The sequence below is a fragment of the Apteryx mantelli genome, chromosome 4 (genome assembly GCF_036417845.1).
Source record: "Apteryx mantelli isolate bAptMan1 chromosome 4, bAptMan1.hap1, whole genome shotgun sequence".
Classification (NCBI taxonomy): domain Eukaryota; kingdom Metazoa; phylum Chordata; class Aves; order Apterygiformes; family Apterygidae; genus Apteryx; species Apteryx mantelli.
The window spans coordinates 76,731,488-76,756,497 of NC_089981.1; the positions used below are offsets into that span (position 1 = coordinate 76,731,488).

General features: G+C 37.0%; 1 protein-coding gene across 2 annotated transcripts in view; it reads left to right on the top strand.

The window, feature by feature from the left end:
• The first annotated feature begins 44 nt into the window (after nt 1-44).
• Nucleotides 45-25,010, top strand: part of WDR25 (WD repeat domain 25) — a 68,358-nt gene continuing 43,392 nt past the window's right edge. For both annotated transcript variants that reach the window (XR_010883957.1, XM_067294975.1), the window contains exons 1-3: nt 45-107; nt 2,275-2,332; nt 3,476-4,248. Coding sequence is in view for 1 of the 2 variants with exons in the window: in XM_067294975.1 (XP_067151076.1) it covers nt 3,535-4,248 (714 nt within the window). In the remaining variant the exon portion in view is untranslated. The remainder of the gene's footprint in view (nt 108-2,274; nt 2,333-3,475; nt 4,249-25,010) is intronic.

Sequence of the window (25,010 nt, forward strand, 5' to 3'; positions counted from 1 at the left end):
GGCGCGGAGCAAGCGGGCCCGTTTGAGCGGTGCGCCGTGTTTCCGCCCCGGCGCTCTTTAAAGGCCGGAGCGGCTGCCGGCGGAGGGGCCGCGGCGCCGCCGCGCAGGTACCACGGGGGTCTCAGTGCTGGGGGGGGAGGGGGCGGCGCGCTCCTGTGGCCTCTGCTTGGTTTCCGTCCCCGTAGGGGTGTGGGGCGCTGGGCGCGGGGTCCCGGGAGCGCCGCGGGTGCGTGTCCCGAGCCGCGGCTGTGGTGCCGGAGGGCCGCAAGCCCTGCAGTGCGCAGCCGGTAATAAACGTTGCTGCCTCTGTTTCTTACCTCCGAGTTGTCGCTTGAGGTTATTCCATGGGTGTGTGATGTTGTGCAGGCTGAACTTAGTGCTCTCTGGTTTGATGTGCGTGGATAAGGCACAGAATCGTTGAGGCTGGCAGAGCCCTCTGGAGACCATCTGGTCCAGCCCCCCCTCAGGGCAGGGTCACCTGGAGCATGCTGCCTCTCACCAGGGCCAGCCAGGCTTTCGACATTTCCGAGAACAGAGACTGTACAGCCTCTTTGGGCAACCTGCTTCAGTGTTCAACCATCCTCGCAGTGAAGAAGCATTTCCTTATGTACGGAAGAGATTTCCTGTGTTTCAGTTTGTGCCTGTTGCCCCAGTCCTGTCACTGGGCACTGCTGAGAAGAGTCTGGCCCTGTCTTCCTTGCACATCCCATCAGATATCCATAAACATCAATAAGATCCCCATGAGTCCCAACTCTATCAGCCTCTTGTCATAAGACACATGCTTGAGGCCCTTTGCTGGACTCACTCCAGTAAATCCATGTCTGTGTTGTACTGGGGAGCCCAGAAGTGGACACAGTACTCTAGATGTGACCTCACCAATGCTCAGCAGGCAAGAAAGATCACCTCCCTCGACCTGTTGGCAACACTTCCTAATGCAGCCCAGGATACCATTGGCCTTCATTGCTATAAGGGTGCATTGCTGGCTCACGTTCAACTTTCTGTCCACCAGGACTTCAGGTCCTTCTCTGCAGAGCTGCTTTCCAGCTGGCTGCCCCACAGCCTGCACTGGTACAGGGGATTATTCCTGCTCAGGTGCAGGGCTTTGCACTTCACTTTGCTAAACTTCAGGAGGTTCCTGTCTGCCCATTTCTCCAGCCTGTTGAAGTCCCTCAGAACAGTAGTGCAACCATCTGGTGTATCATCAATTGTATTAAAAAAAAACAAAAACCAAAAAACCTGTAGTAAGCCACCAGAAAGACTTACATTGTAAAGCATGTCATTAATGCCATAAGCTAGTTAGAGTAGGTATTAAAATCCAGTATGTTTACAACAAGGAACAATGTGCTTTGGTTTTGGATTTTCTTTATTTAGGGCAATGTTGGAAGCTTTGAGACAGTGTTGATATAAAAATAGTTGAATGGGAATTCTTCAGATGTCAGAAATGCTTTGCTTTTACAAAAACTAAGGCTTATGCGTTATGTGTGTAATAGGATGTTGATCAATATAATTTGACAGCATCCTTCTGGTATCCCAAGGGAAACTTTTTTTTAACCTGGTGTGTGCAAGGAGTGTGGTCTTGCACTTCTGAATAGCTGTTATTTATTTATTTTTGTGCTTAAAAAAAATAGAGTAGCTTTGAAAGTCTAACCCTGTCACTTCTTGCCTATTTTCATCTACAGCTTTTGGACAGAGGTCAGATTCTTAATATGTTTGTTCTTTGAAAACAGTCTTGGTTGGGGCCTGTTTTCAGCACTGCAACACAAATAGTAGCCATTTATTCCAGTTGCTGAAATAGATCGTGGTAGTATTTTGTACACACGTTTTTGGAGCTTCAGTTTGAATTAGAAGGCTGTGGTGACTGTGGAGTGCAATTCTTCAATGTTACTACTGAATTATTTGACAAGAGATTTTTCACATAAAGCTGACTTGGAGGAGGAAGGACACTTATTAACTGCTGATGCTGTTCTCTGATTGAATTGATACTTAAGTTGTCCTGGAACGTTTTCTTAATTTTTTTTTTCCTGACATTATTTAAGTGGAATGATGTTTTAATAAATGAAGTTGTACTATCCAAAAAGAGAAGAATTTTCCCATGCTCTTTTAGTTTGTCACAGCTTTTAGGTATTGTAAACTTCAGATGAAGACATAAAATGTCCTGTAGAGGGAGATTGTGATGTTTTTTGGGTGGCTGAAATGTTAGTCACCTTGTTCCAGTTAAATGTCCTAATTGCTTATCTTGGAGAGGATCTTTGAATGTGTATTTTCTTTTAATAGGAGCCTGTTGTCTGGGTCTGTACTTGAAAACTTCATTGAAGAATACAGACTATAGCCTGTAAGTTAACGTTTTTGTAGGTTAAGTAAAACTTTTTTTTTATTCCAGAGAAGTCTCGATTCTGAAATTAAATGAGTAATGCTTCTGAATTCCATGTTCTACTTCTGCAGTAATATTTGTTTTATATCTCTAAACTGAGGATTTCAGCATCTGAACTGAAAGTGTTGAGTTAAATCACTACATGCTACAGCATGACCAGTGCTAACAGCTAAGCAAGAAGACAAAGCGGAAATAGAATGTCACCTTATTTCATCTAGCTTAGCAATTGAAGTATAGAAGTACTTGCTGACTGTAACTAGCAGAGTGGCTTTTTTTTTTTTTTTGATAAACCGATTTCTTGAATGTAGCTAAACCTATATGTTACATGCTCCATACACACTTTTGGAAAAGCTGGTTGGATTGTTGGTGGTAAGTTATTCAGCATGTTGTGTATACAGTCTTGGCATGTGATTTCTTTTTTACAGAAGCTTAGAAAAACTTACTCCACAGTAAGCCATCCATGCTTTTATTTTCTCTAAATGTTGATGCAAACAGTGAATTCACTGTAGCTTCTGGCATAAGCTTGTTATGTAAAATAAAGGCTATGTGGGATTTACCCTATGGATAGAGTTTGAAATTGTCCTTGTAAATTTTTGATACATCACTAATCTTCTAGCTACTCCCTTTTAGTTGGCAGCTGAATGTGTTCATACTACTTCACAGTAAAGAGGACTTGAAAGAAATAGGTATTCTTAGCCTCACTCCAAAATAATGGAGTATTTTTATTCCTATAGAAGTACATCCCAAAACACTGCATAATTACATTATTCTCTTAGGAAAAAGTGGCTATGGCAAGTAAGGTTAAAGTGATTTACAGTACTTATCTTGTAACTTTGTTTTCCTTTTCCTTTTCATATTCATTTTCATTATTTTGTGGTATGCAAGTGTATCTCTGCAATGCATTAAAAATGTATGTAAAATGCTTGGAGGCAAATGATTTTGCATAATTGAATGTATGGATGTGCTATAATAAAGGAATAAAATATATGAATAAACAGGAATAAAAACATGGATATTTGTAAAAGGATATAAATATGCTTTAAGTGATTCAAACTGTAGAATCCATAATGAATTGTGTTCTGAATAATCAATTCTTTATTGTAGATCATCCTTTTGGAGGATTACAACCCTGAGATTTCTGGAGCCTGCTGTATCTAGCCATAATGAGTTCATCATTGGTTGCTTATGATGATTCAGACTCTGAGGCAGAAGTGGAAAAGACTGAAGTTCCTAATACATCTAGTAGAGGAAAAAGCCTTTCAAGTTCTTCTGTAAATCCTGTGCAGTATTTTGCACCTGGTATTTTGGACACAAAATCCATGTATGAAATGCAACCTACTGATAACACTGACAGTTCTGGCATGGGCACTGTTTGTGAAGATCACCCTGAGCGTTATACTCAGAATAATAACACTGATTTGGCATCTCCTTATTGTAGGAGAGCTCACCCTAGCTGCACTGCATTTTGCATGTCCTACAGAAACCATGAACAGACATCAAGCTCTTCAATAAACTCTGGCATTTCTCCTCAGAAGCGAATGCATAAAGACAGTATTACTACTGTAAAGGGAATTAGACCATATATCCCTAAAAGACTGCGTCAAGAAAATTCTGGTATGTACAAAGAAAAAGAATCTGATCAGGGAGAAAATTCAAACTGTAGTGTTAAGTTAGGCATAACAGGAGAGCAGACTTTGACAAAGATCTCTGAATTAATTAAGCCCTACTTAGGATCCAAATACAAATTAACTGAAGTCCCCAAAAACTTAGTATTTCATATATCTGAACACAGCGGTCCTGTTAATGAAATCCAGTGGTGTCCTGTACGAGAACAGAGTCACATGCTTCTCTCAGCTTCTATGGATAAAACAATCAAGGTAATGTAAAACAAGATGCATTGTGAACCAATTAAAATTTAAATATACTGTCTTGAATATTATTCTTCTGGGAATAACAGAATTGCTTGCTGTTGTTTGACAGTCCTCAGAATTTGAGCAGATGCTTTGTAGTACCAGAGCCTGTTATGAACTATGTTTAATCCCTTTCTGTGCATAGAATCCCCTTATTTCAGAATGTTTTTGTATTAGACATGTCAACTTCTTAGATACTATATTAAGAAGCTAGATTTCTAGTAGGTGACTATATTTTAATATGTGTTAATGACAGGTTTCTAATATTTCCCCCTTTAAGATCACTGTGGCCATAAGCACAGCTGGGATACAGATTCTGCCTTAAGTCATTAAACAACTGACTGCCAACACTGGAAAAATATTTTGGGGAACTTTACCTTTCTCTTAGGCCTAGCACGCTGGAGACTGTGCTAGGTCAGATGAATCTTTTATCTAAACTTATATGGCAATTCTTATGTCCTAGGAAGACATCCTTTCAGGATCTGAGGAATCTGTTCGCTTTTAAGTTTATTTCGGAGGTTAATTGCTCGCTACTTAAAGTGTATTTTTCTTCTAATTTCAGTGTATTTGGCTTCAGTTACTACATCAGTTCTTGTTTTAGTCAATCCAATGAACCTTACTTTTATTTTTAGAATGGATAATAATTTTATGTGGAAAAATACTGCATGTTTTCCCAGAAATGGGGCTAATGCTACCTGTGGGCTCAAATAGTATTGTATGAGTAAGATGATGTCTGGAAACTCCTGAAGGGGTTTACACAGTAGCATAGTTTGGTTAAGAGTACACAGAATGGGTGCTCTTTTTGTGGAAAGCATGCTTTCCCCCTGTATCTAACATAGCAGGTACAATTAATTTAAAATTTCTTTTTAGTCTTACTATCATAGAGACAGGAAGAACAGCCTTTGTTTCAGCACATTTCTAAAACCAACTTCAAAACTTCAAAATAGAATTTGAATTCTGTTTTCCTGTTAGAGTTGGTTAGGAATGAAATTCTCATGGAGTTTATTAAAATTGATGTTTTACCCTTTTGCTGTTTTATTCTTTAAGTGAAGAATTGAATTTTATTTAGTTTGTTTTTCATATGATTTTTTTAGAATTATTTTGTCTGCTTTCCTCCCCCTGTTTTGCCATGGAAAGTTTTGTGGCCATTTGAAGTATGTACTGACTTCACATCTTTGAAGCAGTAGTGTGGAATATCAGACAGAGCTATACTTTTTCCTAAATGCCTATTAAAGCATTGGTTTTCCATGGGAGGGGGGAACCTCCCTTCACCCCTCAAGATGTTTAGCCTGAATAGAACTTCCTTCTTTGTTGCTTAACTATTATTCTCTTATGATATAATAATTTCACTAGTTCTGTAGTTAGCTAAGCCATCAAAGTTTGAGTTCTTTGTGGACCATGGAGCATTTTCTCCTTCATCTTCCTTCCAAAGCTGCTTTTTGTACATCTTATGTCAAAGATGAAATAGAATAAAAACATCTTTGTTTACAATTCTCTTTTAGTATAATGAATAAGTAAAAACTTGGCCACTGTTTGAAGAACAGACTTAGAAGGAAAACACCAAAGATACCAAAAACATTTAGCAGCACTTTTTGTTCAAGTGGCACTTTAATTTTGGACTGTACAAAATTATATGCATCTCAGACTTAAGTATGTCTGAATTTGACTTTGTCTTAAGCCGTGATACTGTATCTTAATGCTTACTAGCCCAAAGTTAGTAGCATTGCAATGAGTGAATGAATGAAATATGGATATACTCAATTTGGTAATTTAGAATGAAAATTATTATTGTAGTATAATATTATAAAATGTAAAAGAAGGCCTCTTCATTTTGTCTTCTGAGCAGGAAAAGGTTTATTCTTTTATTTCCTAAAACAGTGTTATCACCCCAACTGGAAGCAATTACTTAAAGCAATTTACTTAAACAAAAACTTTTTTTTTTAAGACTAATTGCATTAGGTTCCCTGAACCATGGAAATTCAGTATAAATATTGTGAATATTTGCAATATTTGAGAATATGCCAGTCTCAGCATTAGTGATGTAATACTGTAACTGTGTTCTGAAGTATATTTGAAACATATCAGTGGCTTGGAAGATATTCTGTAGAGAGATTAAAAAAAGAAGGCTTCTCATTCACTCTTTCACAATTGGATTGAAGACTGTAATGGTATGAGCAATAGTATCTTTGGAAAGTGTACACCTTCATGCAAATATCTTTCAAGCCAGTAGAGGGCACAGTTAGATTAAATATTGGCTTGATGTTATGTAACTAATTTCACCAACTTCTTAGGGTTGCAAGCCCATAAGTCTCCTGTGAGAAAGCAGTAGTTTATCATCTGGGAGTTTTTAGGCTGCCTGTCATTGCCTGGAGTTTTCTATTTCCTGCTGTAAGTATAAAAAGCAAGCAATTGAAAGCACAGATGTAGATGTGTTGTGTGTCCCCCCCCCCCCTTCAATTTCATACCTTTGCCCAGCTATCCCTTTTGTTATTCACTTCAAAAAAACATCTGCTAGAATCACTAGTTTAAATCCAGGAAGTGGTAACTTATTACCCTTCAATGGGAATATTCTTGATAGACACTCAGGATGTTTGCACTGTTTACTTTGGATATCTAATTTGGATAAGGCTCAATGCACCTACAGTTAGAAACCGAAAATCCCTGTATAATCAGTAGAGAGAGTAGGCAATCCAGAGCCACAAAACTATGTACTTAAGTTAGTCATGTGAATAATTCCCGGTATAATTGCAAATGAATATTTGTATGTGTAAGTATCTTGGATTCAGTCCTTAAATTCAACCTATACAGCTAGATAGCTTATCTTTCGACGGGTCCAGCGTAAGTCAGTGGCAATCTGTCAGGATTGAGAGTTCTGTCTAAGCAGGTCAGACTGACAGGTGTTCATAGTTTGTCTTGAATAAATTAAAAGATCTATAGTCATATGCTATTTTTATATTATTTGGCCAAACAGTCTCTTATCTGTTCTTCTGTGCTCACGTATTTTATTTATTTATTTATTTATTTTTAATCACAAACTAAGATTTTCCCATTTTAGGAGAGGATATTTTTTGGCATGGAGAGGGAGGAAACACTTGGTTTCTTAGTTACCTTAATTTAGTGGTCTTAGTTTAGATGGGAAATGAAGAAAGTGTATCTTACAGATAAATCATCTTGTACATCACGTATCACATATTCCTATGTATTTACAATATATGCATGGAATTGATTATGAGGGTTTTTACTTTAAGTATATCATGTATCCTGTTTTAAATCAGGAAAAGAACAGTCTTTATGTTCTCCCAGTTTAACCAAAGTGCAGTTTACGATCTTCTCCTTTATGAATGAGTGTAAATCATACTATAATGCTTGCAAAAATCAAGTTGATGTTTTCAGCTTGCAGCTGATTGAAGAATAACCTGCTGTAAGGAAAGATCATCTGAAATGGTTTGTATGAACATCTTATGTATTTAGGAAGGAATACATTCTTTCAGCGGGTTTTTTGTTTTGTTTGTTTGTTTGTTTGTTGTTAAAAGTATTTGTTCTCAATGAAACTCCTGATAAGATTGCATTTAAAAAAAAAAAAAAAACAGTAATCAATGGTAGGTTCATAGGTATTACTTTCTTGAGTAACCCTTCTACCAGCAGATGGAGCTCTTGAGCATCTCAGTGATACTAACTAAACTAGTCTCTTAATAAAAAAACCTAATGGTTGCCTCCATTTTGTGTTGAAAGACAAAATTGAAAGTTTATGTGTATGTGTTGAAAAGCATATAAAAATCTTCATAGAGACTGGAAGACAAGTTAGAACTTCATAAGGAAAGGTTATATATACTGCAGATTAATTACCTGAAGTTGCTCTACTATGGAGCGTTATAGATTTCATGCTAAGTTTTGAATCTGTAGGAAATGTAAAAAATGTTTAGATTTATACTTTGGAAATAGTCTTTTGCCCTCTTTTATTTGGATTTTGAGTATTGCCCTTTGGAAGGGGAAGCTGGGAAGTAAGATGGCCTGCCCCTCTTAATCGTAGCACTCCTGATAGTACTTCCACCTTAGGTAGCTGGAGGAAGGGGCAGGAGCCTTTATTCAAATTAGGGAAAGAACTGCTGGGAGCTTTTATTGTGGGAGTGCTTTTCATCACTAATGTGACTTCATCACTTCTAACTATATTTTCAGTGGCTGTTTCTACTTTAAGTATGCTTTTAAGGGTTGTGAAGGAGATTGTCTCAATGTTTGTCCAAACTGATTACGCTTGTTTTTTCTTTAGATAATATTAACTTTTCTGTATTGTGTCTATTTGAATAGCTACTGTAAATGAAATCAATGCCACTTCTGTTTTTGCCATGGTTTTAATATGACTAATAATCTTTGCATGCATTTTGAGACTCAGCACAGTTAAAGGTGCCAAATTTTCGTAGTGTGGATGTTCAATACTTCCTGAAATGAGACCTTGTTTCGGTATTTCTGGTTTAGAGCTCAAAATATAGAATCCAAAATCACAGATTACCACTGAAGAACACAGCTGTTTGTGTCTTAGGTACCAAGGGAGATGAAAACTTTTTCCCTTGAAAGACATGTTTACCAAGAACACTTGGTGTAGTAGGTTTTGTAAATTCTTAGTGTCTGAAGACCTTGTAATTGCATAGAGCCACAACTCTTATTCTTTCATGCTTCTCTCTTCTTCAGGGGAAACCCCCCCCCAACAAAGTAGTATATTCTAGAAATTTATTCTTTCCAGATCCTGTTGTATCAAACTGAAGCAATGATAGCCTCTGTTCATCCACATAATGAGTGTAGCATTGACAGCAGCAATACAGACTCATTTGAGACTTCTGTTACCCTGCCCCAGAGTAACAAATTCTAGTATTAGTTCAGTCTTCAAACATGCTGCACACAGTTCAGTTAAAATAACCAGGATAGATTTGTTTCTCACTGTTCTGTCATGTGCATGTCTGTTCATAAGGTAATGAATTTAGGCTGCCAAATTGCTTCATATAAGTTTACACATAGCTGTCAGATGGTTATAACCTTGTCACCACTAGGTTGGATTCAAACTATTCACTCAACAGTATTAGATATCATGCTGCCAGTGCCCCTAAGCATTCAAATCTTTAGGTTCATTTAAAAGTCTAATTATGGTAATGCTCCTTTAATAGTGACTTGCACATAAAATGAGAATTTGAGGAGTCTTTTTTTTGAAAATACATACCACTTTAACTGAAAAACCTTAGAAAAGAGCTATCAGTGATGTTGGTACACTCTTAATACTGTGTTTTTAAAAATAATTCTTTATATTATCTTGGAAGTGGCAAAGAACCTCTCCTAGTGTTTTGGTGATGGTGTGCTGCTTACCTAGACATGTGAAAGAAGCATCATTGTCTTATTGCTGAAGAGATTGCTAAACGGGCTATTCTGAAGTACTGAAGCTGACTTTTCATTGTGGTGCCTTATTCTGACCTTCTTCCCTTGTCTGTTTAGAACCATGTATGTTTTTCCAAGGATTTTAAGCTTGCTGATTATTAAGGTGGAAGTACACTATTTGATACATGTGTGATAAACCAGTTTCTGAAGTACTGAAACTGTTTCTCTGTATATATTTTTTTCTAATAAAATTATTTCATATGCTTCATTTGGGTATTCTCTACAATGCTTGCTTTGTGTGAAAAGAAGCATCATGTAGGAAGGAATGTACCTGGCTGTTGGCAGGAGGCTCTGACTGTGCTTCTGTCTAGATGTTAATATGAGTCAGGATGTAATAGCCAGCTGTTACCCAGTCATTCTGCAAAAGCCGTAACACAAGTCAGCAAAGAACAATTCATGAAGGTGGCGGGTTTTGATCACGAAAGTATGTGCAGGTAGGGACTATTCCACGTTTTGGTGTGTTTATACCAAGATATGTTTAGAGATTGTTCTTACATTGAGATTTTTTTAAATTATTTTCTTGCTTCCAGCAGTGTTGTTGTCAAGGAAACAGAAATCCTTGTAATGCCTTTGTTCACTTTCCTCAGAATCCACAGCTGGAGATGACTTGTATAGTTTTTATTATGTTGTTAGTAGTTGACACTCTCTTGTGTCTCAAAGGGTTTTTCAAAAGAATTTGTTTCTTTGAATATAAATAGCAGCATCCTGATCTCTACGCTGTGTGATAGGCCATTGTTTTCTTTCCTCCTTCACTAACAAGAACTAAATTCAGTGCTGCTTTGGACAGCAGTTTATCCCAACATGTGTGCAAACCTGATACTAAAAGGAGAAAAAGACAAAAAAGCAGTGAATCCCTCAGCTTCTGGGTTAGGTTTTTAGTCTTGCAAGGATGTCAGTTTTTCTTCACACCTGGAAATGTCCTGAATTAGGATCTCTATAAGGAATACTAGAATACTACTCCATGCTGGAGGTCTTGCAAAAGATTTTTGACAGCCTTATGGCCATGTGAGAATGTAGCTATTTGGGGAGGAGAGGGGGGAAAGGAACCTCATGATGCAGCTAATATGCCCCTTTTTCCCAAAAGACCTGGAAATTGCTTAAAGAAAAGTTCAGAAAGTAAAAATCTTGAGAGCAGCAGAATTAATGAAGCTTGGTTGTGGATTTTTCTGTCATTTTTTGCTCATTTGGGGCCCCTGTAGTGTCTTGCTTTTATTCAGCTGCTGAGTTTCTTAAATCTGGAGGAGAATATAGTCCTCCTGATACCTCTACCTCTAAAATTTGGTCAAAATTGACCTGTTAAGTGAAAAGTTACAGCAGGTGAGAGGCACGGGGTGAGGGGAACACAGCTGTTGTGAGGGTTATTTCACAAACCTTTCCTTCTGCAGAAATCCCCAAGGATTGAAGATGGCTTTTGTATATCTTTAAACAGATGTGTGTGTGGGGGGAAAACTCTTTCCCCCTCCCCCCCCCCCCATTTCTTCCAGTCATGCTATATAGAAGGGTGTTTTAAAAAAGATGACAACAACAACAACAACAACCACCCACCCCAAGAATATTAGGTGGTGTCTGTTGCATTTTCTCAGAAAACCTTCTATCCTGGATTGCCGCGTTCTGCAGTTAATCTCTACTAAAAACTCTTCCAACCATTTGCTAAGTGTCTCTTAAGTAGGCCGTAGCAGAAATAAGGTACCCTCCCCTTGCAACATAGCCAGTCTATTGGAGAAGGGAAAGAAAGTCAGCACTAGAGATGTCAGCGAAGTAGTCTCTCTAACGAAGCTTGACTGACATCATAAATCAAGCCCTGCAGTGACCCACAGAACCTCTGTGGACAATTGGTGTGGAGTGAGGATATCAGAATGTAATCTGAGCCATGGGGAGAAATATTTTTGCGGATGTTTCTTGGAACTTCATCATAAAAATAAAACGATACAACTCTTTTCCCTTTGTAGATCACCTTTTTAAGTTATAGAACAGTCCAGGGGAAAAATGTATGGTGATGTTTTCCTCCTTCTGGAAACTTAAATAAGAGCCCAGGTGAAAATGTCATGGTTTTGAAGCTTGGCAAAAAATGGAGCTAGAATAGTTTCATTTTTCTAAAGTTACCGTAATAAATTACAGTAAATCTCATTTTTTAACAGTTGGTAAATTCTACATGTTTTTGCTATTAAAAATGTAAGTAACACCAATCTATTTTGTTTCTCTTCTAGAAGTCTAGCTTTATAGATATGTGTTACATAGTGTTACACACTTCAAAAAAAAAAAAAAAATCTACTAGCAAAGGTAAAGGCACCTTATGACTTGGATTCCTTATTTCTCTTGGTCTGTCAATGTTGTCAAGGAAACAATCTTTTGAGAATCTTTGCTCTACTTCTTCAGATCCTGTAGAGATTACTTGCATAAGATTTATCCAGCATCAGCAGTAGAAATGTTTTGCCTCAAGTTTCTGTTCTTGTCAGTATGTTATGTTCTTGCTTTTTTAAAGCAGATTTTATTTTTAGTGTAGTATAAAATAGCTGTATCTCTAATGTTATGATACCAGTGAATGTACCAAAGATTGTAGACACTTGGTCTTTGGACAAAACCTGATGCAAAAGAAATTTAATGACACTTCAATGTATTTGTGTTATAAACACGACTTTTAGTTACAGATTCCCTTCAGTTTAAGGGGAAAATAAGCATTAAGGAAAACTTTGTGCATTAGTAAAGTTGCTTTGCTGCTATGGAGCTAATGAAGCCCATTTCCTGTGAGTTAATAACCTCTATCATACATATCACTTCATTTTGTACATATTGTTTCACTGCAATAACCCATCCTCTTCAAAGAAAAAACACATTTCGTGGATGGTCTGGAACTGTACATTTGATTTGTCTTTCAGTACATACACACTGACTGACCAGCTAGTTGGGGTATTATGACTGAGCTCTGCCTTCAGCATGCTTGTGGAGGGGTTTGAACTTGATGTTTTACCAAACTGCTTTCTTCTAGGAAACTTCTAGGAATTTAATTATAGAAACTTCTACACCTTCCAAATATTGAAACTGGTTAATGAGTTGAAAGATATTGGGGGAGACTTGACAGATGGTAAAGATTGCAGGGACTTGTATGTTGTGTGCATGCCAACTATATAACTCCTCACTTCATGAAGCAAGACTTCAGAATTTGAAATTTAGAACCTGTTCACTAGGCTTGTTGCCTCTTTTCTTTTCGGATTATCACTTCCTCACTAAAACAATGTTTTCTCATTCTGAACATTGTGATTAGTAGCTAGAAATTTTTTTTGTCTGTATGAGCAAGACTTCTTCATCATTAGAAAACTTCAGGTTGGTAGTGGAGAAACAGTACTGCAGTCTTAGTGTTCTTGACTGAAGATTTCTGCACCATACATATTAAACCGGCCCAAGAGCTGCTCAGGGAAAAAATATTAAAATCTGGAAGTACAAAATGATCTATTAAAGCTATAAGGATCTTATATTCCTACAGCTTAATACAGTGTCCTACAGATAATTCAAAAAGGGCCCTCTGAAATGCTACTTGAATCTTCATTTTTTGTAAGTATTTCTAATAGTTTAGAGGCTGCATTTACATTTGAAAATGCTGAATTTTTAAGTGTCTGTATTTGCAAGGTGAAGTAAGAGGTTGATGTCAGGGCACTATGTGCAATTAACAACATGTGCATCAACAAAAGGAAAGAGGTTAGTACATTATTAGTTCATATGTTTCCTATGATTTCTTCTTCCTTGTTCTCTCATTTACTTTATTACTTTTTTTTTTTCCCCTCAAGTCTGTCAGTCTCTCTTCCTAGCCAGTGGAAGTGTCTTCTCACTTTCTTGACCATGCTTCTTACCTCTCCTTAACTTTTGCTGCTTTTTTTTTTTTTTATTTGCTTCTCTGTAACTTCTAGTTGCTTGCTGCCCCAAGTCAGTGTTTCTGTGATACAAAGTTAATCAGAAGAGTATCTGAAGACTTTCTTGTAACTGCTTGTGTAAACAAGTGATCTGTTTTGTTTGTAACTGTTTCCTAGTGTGCTGTATAACTTAGACTTTTTGTGGATCTGGCTGTAAACAGAACCCATTGCTCATAGCTTATTCTATAACACTGCTACTGTGTGATAGATCCGGGGGCACATGCTGAGGTGCAGCTGGGTTTATCCAGCCATACGTCCTTTTCACTGTACAGGTGACCAACTGCTGCTGATAACCAGTTTGTCAGGATGTAAATAAATAGGGCAAATTGGGATCCAGGAGTATTTTGAGAGCCTATTTCTAAGAAACATCATTATCCTGTATCTTTAGAAAAGCAAGATGTTGCTAATAACCAGTCACAGTAAACATGTTAAAACTTGATAGATGTTAAAGCTAGCCCTATGATAACAATACAAAACAAATTTAATTTAAAGATAGTTTAATCTTATTCTGCTTGCTAGCACTGGAATAGTGGTAGTCATATATTTCACTGGCAATGAGGACATTTATCTGCTTTACAAAATTCATAGTTTATTTCAGTAACTAGACACCTGATCCTGCTCATGTTTATTTAAGGCAGTTTTGTCATGGACTTCAGTGGATTTAGGATTGTATCTTTATCTTCTGTAGTGTAGTGTTTTTCATCTGTGGTCTTTGCAGTTATTAATGTTCTCAATAGTCTTGGGAATAATAAAAATTTTATTTAGGTTAACGAAAGAATGAACACTTGTAAAGAGAGAGATATTTTCCCAGGCCAAGCAGTAAATGAATAGAAAATTCATTAAAGCCCGGGTTTTTGGGTCACTGTTCTAAATCACTATACTGTCCTTGTGTAGATGTTATTCAAATAGGTGTGGGCCATAACTGCCGTGGCTACTTTTTAAACTAAATGCTAAACTAAACTAAACTAAATTTAAACTAAAAAAATTAAACTAAAAAATTTAAACTAAAAAAAGCCTACCACTTAATGTTGGGGCTGGAATAGAATTTCCCCGTAATTTGGTTATAATTCCCTGCAGACAGAAATTTTGACTTAAGCACAAGTGTGTGCCAGTATTTTTAGAAATGTTTGTAGCAATGTGTTGCTCTGTGCCATTGTACAAATACTGCTAATAGCTATGCACAGTATAAACGGGTGCACTGCGTGGTGCTGGGAACAGCTGCCACCCCTTTGGCTAGGCTGGCAGGGCCTGTCCGTAGCTGTTGTCCCTGCTGTGTCCTGTTCTCTGAGTGCATATGATGTGCAAGAATGGGACAGCCTAAATGGTGGTTCTTAATTTGTGGTTTTATTTGTCTGTTTTATTGACCTTTTAATAGAAAAGATGCTTATCTGATCATATAGGGGTGTGTGTGTGTATATATATATTAGAGAGAGAGAGAGCTGTAAAGCAAATGGATAGCCTAGGTGACTCAGAATTCTATACTAGAAACAGTATGACAGTATAGAAGCACAGTCCAAATAGGTTTGGATTTTGATAGCCACTGTTTAACTGAAGCTTAATGAGGGACGCCCCCCCCTCCCCCGGCAACTTAACACAGTTGGTTAATGTTTGTTTTCTCCCTCATGTTTTCAGATACAACTCACAGATCAACTGCAGTTGCATACACAGCTGCATCCTTCAAAAGTTGGAGGTATAGCTGTTAAGATTGTACTTATGTTCTGAATAGAATACAATGTTTCCTCATCTAATAGTGTATGTTCAAAATCTGCAGGATGTAAATACAACTTTGAATGTATCACTCCAATTCTTAATTACCCTGTAGGAATTGCAAGCACTTACCACAACCACAACGTACCATTTGTCTCTAAACTTGTATGAGTCTGAAATGGAGGTGTTTAACATTTATGAGGAGTCCCCACTTTTAATAGCACATAAATGCATGTGATTTGGGGGAAATGGTGGTAATGAATATGCTACATAGAGATGAAGGAAAAATAAGATTTTTATAAATAAATGGCTATAATAATTTAGCTAATTATAACTTGGAAAGTTGTAATATGTTTATTCCTCTCCTGAAGTTCTTCTTTTTTGCCTGCTGGTAAGGTATTGATTGCTTAAACGTTTTCTGGGTACAATTACCAACTGCTAGTAAACACTGCTATAATTATACTTTTAGGTGTTCTGAACATGTTCATATTACTCTTAACATGTTGCTATTACACTGAGGTCAATGAGAAACTGCAATTTGTGCCCTACCACTATTTTCCCATATAGGTTCATCAATAGAAAGTTTGCTATTTTTAAGTCATTCTTAATATTTACTCCTCATTATATAGTAGTTTCTCTTGTATTACTTGAATACATATACATCAAACCATCTCTCATCCCCAATATGCCTGATATTGTGTAGAAAGTAGGTAACTTACCTGAAGTAAACTTTGTGTTTTTCTCAGGCTGGACGTTTAGTATATGCAGTTGAGGGAGAGGGTATTTAAATATCTTTGTAATACTTTGCTTCACCTTCTGCTAAAATGATTCCCAGTATTTGTATTGTGCAACAAGCTAGCTTAAATCATAGCCTGATTTATGCTGTATAAATATGTTTGTTTTTTCTTTTCATCATTTTCCAGGAACTTACCATCTGAGGTGCACCCATAGTGTTAGGCACATTACAATGGCTAGTCACAAAACACTTAAGATACCTGCAAAATAGGTGGTAATTCTTCCTTCATGCATGCGTGTGCGTGCGTGTGTGTGCGTGTGCATGTGTGGCTTTCTCTTGCACTGTCTGCCCAGCATGGAGGTACAGTTGCTGTTTTGTAGGTGCACAAAACTAAATGTGCTCATGACTTAGGTGGCTGAAAATGTGATCTGTGTCTTCCTTAGTCAATGGTTCCTGCAGAATGTATGATTTGCTTCAGGCTTGGTTATTACAGAATGTCGTCTTGCAAAATAAAGAATAAACTGTATGAAAATAATATGGCAATCAATGGTAAAATACTTTGCTAATGAGAAGGGTAGTGTCTTTGTTAAAACAATGATTTTAAATATTGTTTACTTGGTAGTACTTATTTACAAATTGCTGGGTTTTGAACTTTGTTTGTAAAGTAAAGGTTACCTGCTTTCAAAGTAAAAATATTTGGTAGGTGGTGCTTTTGTTCTTGGCCTCTTGTCTTATTCAGCATTTGGTAACCATACACCTTCTTGGCAAATAGTGGAATTGGCTAACAAAGACTTGTCTGGCACAGATGACTAAAATATCAAATAAAGTTTCTGATTATATGAATCTTACTGTTCAGTCTGCTTTGCCTCAGCTGTTCTTGAGGCTCTCATTTGATATTATGGCTGAGAATTTCACATAGTTTCATTTGGAGTGCCTGATACTTAGGGTGGTAAATCCTAGCTATACCTTTGCCTCCTTTAGTATGCATCTGTGCACCACTTCAGAGAATACTTAATGTGGATTATGAAATGCTTCAAGAAATAGCACTCCTAATCTACACAGTGGGTTGTGATGCATATGGTCTTAATACCGTCATGCTACCTCCATAGAGCAGATGAATTCACATATTGAAAAACATGTTTTAAAATGTTATTTTCCTCATAATTTGCCATAACTTTTGAGTATCAAAAATATGTATACATTTATTGCACTGAAATGTCAAAAAGCATTATCTTCTCATATTTCTGCAGTAATAAAACAGAAGTACAATATTCATAATATAGTTTCCCTTCTTATATTTATCCCTTTTATTCCCTAGTCTCATTGTTCTAAAAAGCAATATTCCTTGGAGGGTGCCCAGCTGAGGGGATTGAAATCTGCAGTAGATTTGAGGACGCGTACATCGTAGTTGTCTTTCAATTAAGGCCTATTTGGCAGACCTGGCTTGCTTTAGACAAAGTGTTTACATTTGGAAATGCCTATGTAATGTAATCTTTCCCTCCCCCAATATTTTTTTCTGTTGACCCTTTTACATGAGAACAGAAATGGTTCACATGAAACATTGCAAAAGTGATTATTTGGATATTTTTACTATAAAGTATTTTGACCGTTTTGTTGGTGTTCTTACAAAGAATAGTGTGGGACAAGAAAAATCTGTACTGAGTTTAGCTCCTCCACTGTATGTTCTTTGCTTGGATAAGCCTGAGCATGTTGACGTCTGAAATGGATACCTTGAACACTGTTTTAGAGAAAACTACACTTGTGATTTTATTGATTAGTTTGAGGATCTCTTATCTGAACTTGTTTTCAGTAGGGGTGCAGCAACATAGTCTTAATTTTCACTATTGTTTATGTCCAGGCTATATAAATATTTTTATTTTGCTTTCTTAATCCATTTACAGCTTAAGGAAATAGATATCAGGGATGGGAGGAAATCCTTGTCAGATCTGGATTCGGAAGTCTGAGGCATATGTGCTGTTTGTGTGTCTTCAGATGCTGTCCTTTCACCCTGCAGCATGGTGGGTCTCTTATCCTTCTGTGTTCTCTACACTAAATGTACACTTAAACAGCTAGGCAGGAGCAGTAACAATCTTTTTAGAAGGTCAGGAGTTTCTTGACCCGGCTCTTCTTTCAGAATACTTGATTTATTTACTTATAAAGACAGTTTACCTATTTTTCTCTGCAAACATCATTGACAGGTTTTATCAGGAAAGATTTTTCAGGTCTAGGGTAAAAACTGCTAGTCAAATCAGGTTGAAAGGTACAGACCAGCAGGACATCCTTATAACATACAACTACCCACAATGATTATTTTTGTGATTAAAATCCTTCATGTCAAATAATCGGAGAGAAATAGAGTAGACTTAATCTGTTGGGCTGTAGACCTTTAGAATGGTGCACACATGTATTTTAGCTCTTCATCTTGGAGCACATTATTCATTGATCTCTTTTTTTCTAGCCAAAAGAGGCTTTTTATTTTTACTCTTTTAAAAAGAATAACAGGTAGAATGCTAAGGCATCTGTTCTAACACCATGTTGTCAGGCTCAGTTTTTCCTATTTTCAGGTTTTATTGCTCCAAGAAGAGTTGACCAAGACAAAGATCAATGTGGATAAGCTCTCTTCCCTTTTTTAAGACAGAAGGGTTATGAAGTTTTTCATGTCTATGCATTTTCTATGATGTTAACATTCTGCTTAAGTCATATTTCATCCCTGTAACACGATGAACTTTTATCTATTTGTAATGAACCTGATTTATTTAAACAGGATAAAGTATGCAACCTAATATGGACAGTGTGCTTAGTATGCATGGTAGTGGTATGCTTAGCTTGAATATGAGTATTTTCAAGCAACTATCCCTCACATCAGTGTTATGTGCTTGAGCACAATTAAGTTAGCTCAGTCATTTTTACTTTCATTTCAGTCTGGTGGTATGAGGAACTTATTAACTGTCTGCTCTGAGAAAACAATCAGAAGTAGTGTTTTTCTCAGCCTCTTTTGCCTGGAGGAGAGTTTCTTAACAAAAGCCATGTACTTGTGTTTGAACACGTATCCCTACATTAGCAGGTAAGCAAAGGTATCCAATTTTGCAAAGCAACAAAATACTTGATTACAGGTCTAATGATAGTTTAAGAGGTGTTTTCAGATGTGCCAAAATCAAGGACTTGAAGCAGATGAACTTAATTATCTTTGTGAATATTCACAATCACATTATGTGCTTTAAATGTCACATTTGGAAATAGTGCCTCATTGCTAGCTAATTAGCAATAATTACTCAAGGTAGTACTTATGTTTCTGGAATTTCTTACCCACTGTGAAAAATGTGCTTTGCTTGTAAAGGTTTAGCAGTATAAAAACTAGATTTTACTTTAACTCATTCTTAAAGTGTTACTGTTGCTTAGCCTCTATAGTTTGTACCTCTAGTATTCCTGCATGGAGGATCAGTTATTCTGTTCCTTCTATTGCTACATCTGGGCAATGTTTTTAAGATCTGAATTATGGTATATAATTAGAGTTGAACTCCTTTAACATAATAGGAGAGACACAATAGCAAATTAGGCTGGCAGTCTGGAAATCCATCATGAGGTGTTACGAAGGTGTGTTGACACCCACAGCTAAAGAAATGTGGCTTATGACAATGCCAGAAAGGCTTTCTCAGTGATAGCTCCTATGTTGAGTATGTCTTCTGTCTGTAAGAATGGCTTTTCTTGGAAAAAATGAAGGTTTTTCTTTTTTTTTAAAAAAAAAAAGCCCTTGGATCCTAGCAAATCTTCCCTATACTCTACACTTCAGCTTCCCTCTTTCACCTTCCTTCTCTTCATTTCACGTAGAAATTCAATAATTGAATTATGAAAGGATTCTTCTCAACTGTTTTCCCTTCTGAAAGTGTTTTTTTCTTTATCAATGATAGTTTCCTTGTTTGCAGCTGCACACTTCTATATAAATATTTAGTTTAAATAATGAGCAGCCCCAGTTGGACTCAGACTTACAAACTGGGTGTTCTCTTTGCCTGTAAATTTCTGCATTACCTGCATGAATGAGAAATTCCATTGAAATCCTGGTAAAATATTAATGTATAACTTAATCTTCTTTTTCTGTAAAGTATACACTGAGTATACATTCTTTACAATGAAGGCTTTAATTCACAACAATATTTACAATATACAAAACAAATGACTGAATTCCCAGACATCAATTTAAGAAGCTAATTTGGAGAGCAGTAAAAGAAATTACTGAATTTTAGAGACAGTCTTGAAGATAAATAAAACTATGTATGCGTTGTGCAATGGGAGAAAAGATAAGTGCAAGTATATGAAGGTGTACAATCAAGAGATGAATATTGTTTAGGGTGGTATGAAGGGGTAGCAATAAATATGGAAAAGAGCCTGAATAGTAGGAAGCTGGAATGATAACATGAACTGGACTGTGGAAGGGTCTTCAACATAACAAGTGAAAATAGCAAAATACAAGTGCTAAGCACTTTACTAGGGAAAACTCTCCCATAATAACTTTTCCTATCGGTTGTGAAAAACTTTTCCTCCAATTCATTCTACAACTGTTTTAAATAAAAATGTTGGAGAATGACAGAAGCTTTCTAGCTTAAAATGGTAATGTTCTGAGTGACAAAAAAGGGTTTCAGCCGTGTCTATTACAAATGGGTTGAGGTCAGATAACGCTTATTGTTAACCTTTTCATTGTATCTGAAGGATTCTTTTTTTTCTCCAAAGGACTGAGGAGAAATCTACTGATGGGTGCCAAAGCACAGAACCTGATTATCAAAAAACTTGATTGCAGCCTCTGCCCCTGTCTTTGTTTGTTTTAGAAATCATTCATTTTCATGTGCTTAAATGGAAATCAAATATTTCTTCAAATCTGTTTAAAATCGTGGTCACTAAGCTCCTGAAATTTTGCTAATATGTAGAAACCTGTAATGCTATTAAAACCTTCAAATAACTCAAAGCAAAATATTTACCTTAACTTTTAATTTTTAAATTGTTAATTCTGGGGATCTACTGTGATAAAGTGCAGTGAGATACTTCTGCTAGTGAAGCAGTATGTTCTTTAAACATGTCAAGCTGCTGTGAGAAACACTGCACCAAATTCTACTTGAATTTACAAAACTTGCAGTACTTAAAACATTTGTTATAGCGCTAAGGAATCCAGGACACTGGGGCTTATGGTGGAAGTGATTACAGGTCTATCTGTTTGTGTTGTACTGTATAGAGTAACTAAGCCAGCTGGGGTGCCAGAAGCAGCAGCACAGGATAGTGCAGTGCCTCTGAGCTAGTTGGCTCTGAGATAGTTAGAGTGTATCACTTGTGCTACTGTACTGATCTAGTGATAACGCAGACTTACGCTACGTGAATGTGAGCAGTTTTAGCTCCTGCTTATGCCTTACGGCTCACTAAAATGAAATGTGTTCATCAGGCTTTAGAAAACAAGTGTGTGGGAGGGGAAATGGTGTCTGATCCTACAAATATTTACTTTATAACTAGATAAGCAAATGTGTTTATATAATGTTTAATCTAATTGGGTCCTATGTAAATGCCAGGTAATGTTTGTAAGTATCATAATTATGTTCTTATCAACTAGTTGATAGCACTGTCATTGGTTCATGGCTTCACTTTAACATCCGGATAGAGAGCTAGTTTTTACCTGGTTCCAGATCTTTAGCTTGGAGTGTTATTGATTCCCAGCTTTGAAGATATGCTCTTATACCAGCTGTAAAACAAAAACTGATAACACTTTCTCCTTAATATGGTAAAAATCCAATCATTATGCAAGCTTTTTATTTAATTTCTGAACTGTTACTTTAGAGTAGTATAGTAGATACTTTGAACTTATGCAATTCTATGTATTTATAGACACTTTCACCCACATTTTCATGATAGGAGTTCTTACTTGAGCTACAGTGCTAGTTCAAATTCAAAGCTACTTATATCTAGAAAACAGTCTTGAAACATTTGGATTAAAATAATAAATAATCCCTCTTTAAGGCACACCTTCTTGTATTTTAAATTACTGTCATTTTTATCATCATGATGTGGTAGCTAGATAGAGTAAATACACAATCCATAGACATGCATCAGCTTTCAAAAGTTTTGATGTGTTTTTTAAATGAATATTGGAACTGTGTAATGGCATTGAATCTAGCATCAAAGCTAATAAACAGTCCCTTGGTGTATTAATGAAGAAGAAAAGGTTATTTATGGAAATCTTTCGGAGGCTGTGGAAGAAGTAGCTATCTGTGCCTTCAAGATTGCTTTTTAGAGTCTTTTTTTTTTTTTTAATCTCAGAAATCTAAAACTGTTCTGCTCTATGCTGGAAAAAATATAATCAAATTGCTATTGTCCAAGTTCAGGTTGGCTATATCACTGTGAGTCCCCTTACATTCATAAAAAAACAGTACAAAACCATGTCTGCTAACTTGACGTTCATTAGGTTTGCAAATAATTATCTGCCAAAGTCACCTGGGGATAAAAGGACTTCATGAAACCATTGTCAGTAATTGACTGTTGGGTTGACTCTGTAACGGGTTGCTTTTCAAGATTTTGCAAAATAGAGATTAAATGTTACAAAGCACAAAATACAGAGACTCTGTAGGGTAATCTAAATGGTGCTGTAGGAACCAAATGATATTACAAAGAGTAATATTAAACATATTTGCAATCTTCTGTTAAGGGGCTTGCATTCATATGACACTTGTTTAATGAACTGCGTAGATATGCGAAGGAGAAATAACAAAAGCTCATCAGTTTTGTTTTATGTAAAGATGTTAATAAGTAGATACTTGAATACCCTCAGAAAAAAAGAATGAGTATTCTAATGATACATGTTGATGTTGTGTAAATTGCTTGGAGAAGAGGAGCTTCTGTAATCACTTCACTTCAAAAGTGAATATGCTTAAAAAGAAAATAGGATGACGCAGCCGATGTTATACATCTGTACTAAAATTACTGTGAATTTGTCAATTGCCAGCTAACCTGAGAGAGTTTGTCTAAAGCTTGTCTGGGCTCTGCCAAATGGGAAATCAATCCCAAACTGTTCCCTTTTCTTTAACACATGAATGCGAGGAGCAAGAATTGCTATAATGGCCTCAACATGCTGGATATAGATGTAAAAATGAAATATTTTTGTCTGTAGCATGGGAGAAACTGGAAGGCAAAGTGAGACTTCTGAGAGTCAGTGAGCTGCTTGGCATGTTTATGAATAAGTGCCCCACCAAGTGATGGTGACTTCTGTGTTGGGTGAGGAAAACTGAGTTGGGTGGTGTGTGTTTGGAGAGAAATTGGAGGGGAAAAAAACAAAAACCACTTTGCTCCATTTAAATGAAACGAATATGCTGAGGGAATATTTTCATTGTGCACTGCTGCACAGTGAGTGGCTGTCTTGTACAGACTCCAAATTTTCTTTAGTTTGAGTCAGCAGATTTTGTCGGAGGCACTGAATGTGTAGGGAGCCAAAGTTAACTTTGGGGAACTCCTGAGGCCTTTGGGCCATCTGCCTTACGTCTCCAAGCACTAGGGAGGCTTCTCATAAGTGGCCAGGAAATGCCTGTGATTACATTATGGATGCTTGTATCAGCACCAGGCTATTCATTCTGTAATGCTCTTCAGCTTCTGAGATTTTTTCAGAATGAATTCTTTAAAAATACTGTTAAATCCAGCTTCAACTGTTCTGTAGGCATACAGGTATTCCTGCAGCAGATTCAGGTCTTCTGTTGAGCTCTCTAAGAGGGAAAGTCAGTGAAGATTCTGGAAGGGAATTTAGTGCTCTGAATTACCTTCTGGAGGTCCTATTTATGTAGGAAATACAGGCTTTCAATTCACACACAGCAAATAAATGTATATGTTAGATGGTATAACATGCACCGTAATATATGTAGCAATTTGCTCCAGGGGAGGTAGGAGCCCAAAGCTTGCACCCAGAGGCCTTTCTCACTTTTAGACCATAAGCTTCACATATGTTTCCCTAATTCTTAGAGATATGTAAACTCATAATAGCTCAGTAGTGGTACAAACAATTGTTTGAAGGCAGGAAGCTCTCCACCAGAAAAGTTTCTTGGTCTGAGTGACCCTGGCGTAACTTGGAACAAGTGGAGGCTCCTATGTTGTACATCCATCCCTCTACATAACATCTTGCAGAGAAAAATGTTGAGAACACCTCAACTGAAGCCTATCCCTGTTAGCAGTCAGAGGCTATGTGTGTTCTTCAGGATAATTTAAAAATATCTGGCGTAATTTAAAATTAAGCTATCAGTATTAAGAGCTCTGAAAGAGGTAGTGTTGTGACTAAACTGATTCCAGTATCAAAGTTAGCTGAGGAACCTCTGTTACTAGTTTAGTCATAGCCTCTGTATCACTTAACAGGCAGATTGATTATTTTGTCTTTCTCAAACTGCATTCTGCACTGGGAAATGAAGAAAGTGGCTCTTACTTCAAGACCTTTACTGTAAGAACATAATCAAACAGAGCCATCCTAGCCATCTTTTATCTTTTTATCCCTAAACTCCTGCAGGATAGGACCATTTCTGTGGAAACAAGCCAAGCTGTGAACATGGCTCTGCTGCCAGCTGGCTGTGATGTTTCTTCCTCTGAAAGTAAAGATCTTTCTAGCCTGTTCTTTGTGTAATACAATAGTAATTTGAGTAAAAATGCTACTACAGGTTGGTGTGGGCGGTCTTGATTTAATTCTTCATATGGCTATTAAAATATGTGGCCAAAATCACACATCTTAAAATCCATGTTAACATGGATCCTACATCTTAATGTATGTTCTACTTCCACCTTTTGCCATTTCCAGTGTCTAGATTGGTATAGTTCTCAAAGGCTGCAGCTTCCCCGCCTTTCCGAGAGAAGAGCAAGTGTTGTGTGGTGTGACCAATAGATACTACTACTCAAAGATTCCCTGCTTGTCCACCAAGGCTAGCTGTGTGCCTCTGCACACACTGGTTACAGCATGC